Genomic DNA, 1,186 nt, shown 5'->3' on the forward strand with positions numbered 1-1,186 from the left:
ATGAAGTGTTTTGCTCAAGAACACAATAGATTGCCCAGTCCAAGGATTGAAACCACAATCTTATGGTCATGAATCTAATAACACTCTGACCATTAAGTGATGCATCTCCACTAGTGGTACTCATTTTTACAGCTGAGTGGACTGGGGCAATATGAAATGATGTGTTTTGCTCAACAACACCATAGATTGCCCAGTCCAAGGATTGAAACCACAATCTTATGGTCATGAATCTAACACCCTAACCACTAAGTGATGCATCTCCACTAGTGGTATTCATTTCTACAGTCAAGTGGACTGGATTAATGTGAAATGAAGTGTTTTGCTCAAGAACACAATAGATTGCCCAGTTCAAGGATTGAAACCACAATCTAACTATCACGAGTCTAACACCCTAACCATTAAGCCACATGCCTCCACACAATGATATACCCAGGTAGTAAATGGTATTTATTTCTCACCCTTTCTTTCCCCTATGCAGTCATGCTATGTAAGTGTTTCATTTAATTTTTGTTCCTTTTGCAGGAGACCCGAGTTATCTATCACCAGCCCCTGATGAAAGGTATCCTCGTAGCATCATCCGTCCAAAACCTATTATGATTTCTGTGGACCCAACACAACCAATGTCTCGAGATCGTAAGTGAAATTTTGCTTTTCCATTCTTAATTGATTTGTAGTATAGAATATTCATCAGAATCAACATTAAATGATACGCAATTATAGATGATTCCTAAATATAAAAATCTAGATGACTTATTCAGTCGTGTACTGAACTTAGTTGGAACTCCATCGGTTACGACGACGAGGGTTCCAGTTGATCCGATATAACGGAACAGCCTGCTTGTGAAATTAACGTGGCTGAGCACTCCACAGACATGTGTACCCTTAATGTAGTTCTCGGGGATATTCAGCGTGACACAGAGTGTGACAAGGCTGACCCTTTGAATTACAGGTACAACAGAAACAGGAAGAAAGAGTGAGAGAAAGTTGTGGTGAAAGAGTACAGCAGGGTTCGCCACCATACCCCTGCTGGAGCCTCGTGGAGCTTTTAGGTGTTTGCGCTCAATAAACACTCACAACGCCCGGTCTGGGAATCGAAACCGCGATCCTACAACCGCAAGTCCGCTGCCCTAACCACTGGGCCATTGCACCTCCTGTACTGAAGTTTGTATGAGTCCCTCATTTTCAA

General features: G+C 42.1%; 1 protein-coding gene and 1 long non-coding RNA gene across 21 annotated transcripts in view; one reads left to right on the forward strand and one right to left on the reverse strand.

Moving 5' to 3' along the window:
* Window positions 1–1,186, forward strand: part of LOC106874615 (neogenin) — a 305,112-nt gene that overhangs the window by 240,484 nt on the left and 63,442 nt on the right. For all 20 annotated transcript variants that reach the window (XR_008264864.1, XR_008264863.1, XR_008264865.1 and 17 more), the window contains one exon: window positions 523–633. Coding sequence is in view for 14 of the 20 variants with exons in the window: in XM_052970426.1 (XP_052826386.1) it covers window positions 523–633 (111 nt within the window). In the remaining 6 variants the exon portion in view is untranslated. The remainder of the gene's footprint in view (window positions 1–522; window positions 634–1,186) is intronic.
* LOC128248697 (uncharacterized) overlaps window positions 1–1,186 on the reverse strand; it is a 118,654-nt gene that overhangs the window by 50,741 nt on the left and 66,727 nt on the right. The gene's annotated exons all lie outside the window — the stretch shown is intronic.

The sequence above is a fragment of the Octopus bimaculoides genome, chromosome 9, assembly GCF_001194135.2.
Source record: "Octopus bimaculoides isolate UCB-OBI-ISO-001 chromosome 9, ASM119413v2, whole genome shotgun sequence".
NCBI classification, from domain to species: Eukaryota; Metazoa; Mollusca; class Cephalopoda; order Octopoda; family Octopodidae; genus Octopus; species Octopus bimaculoides.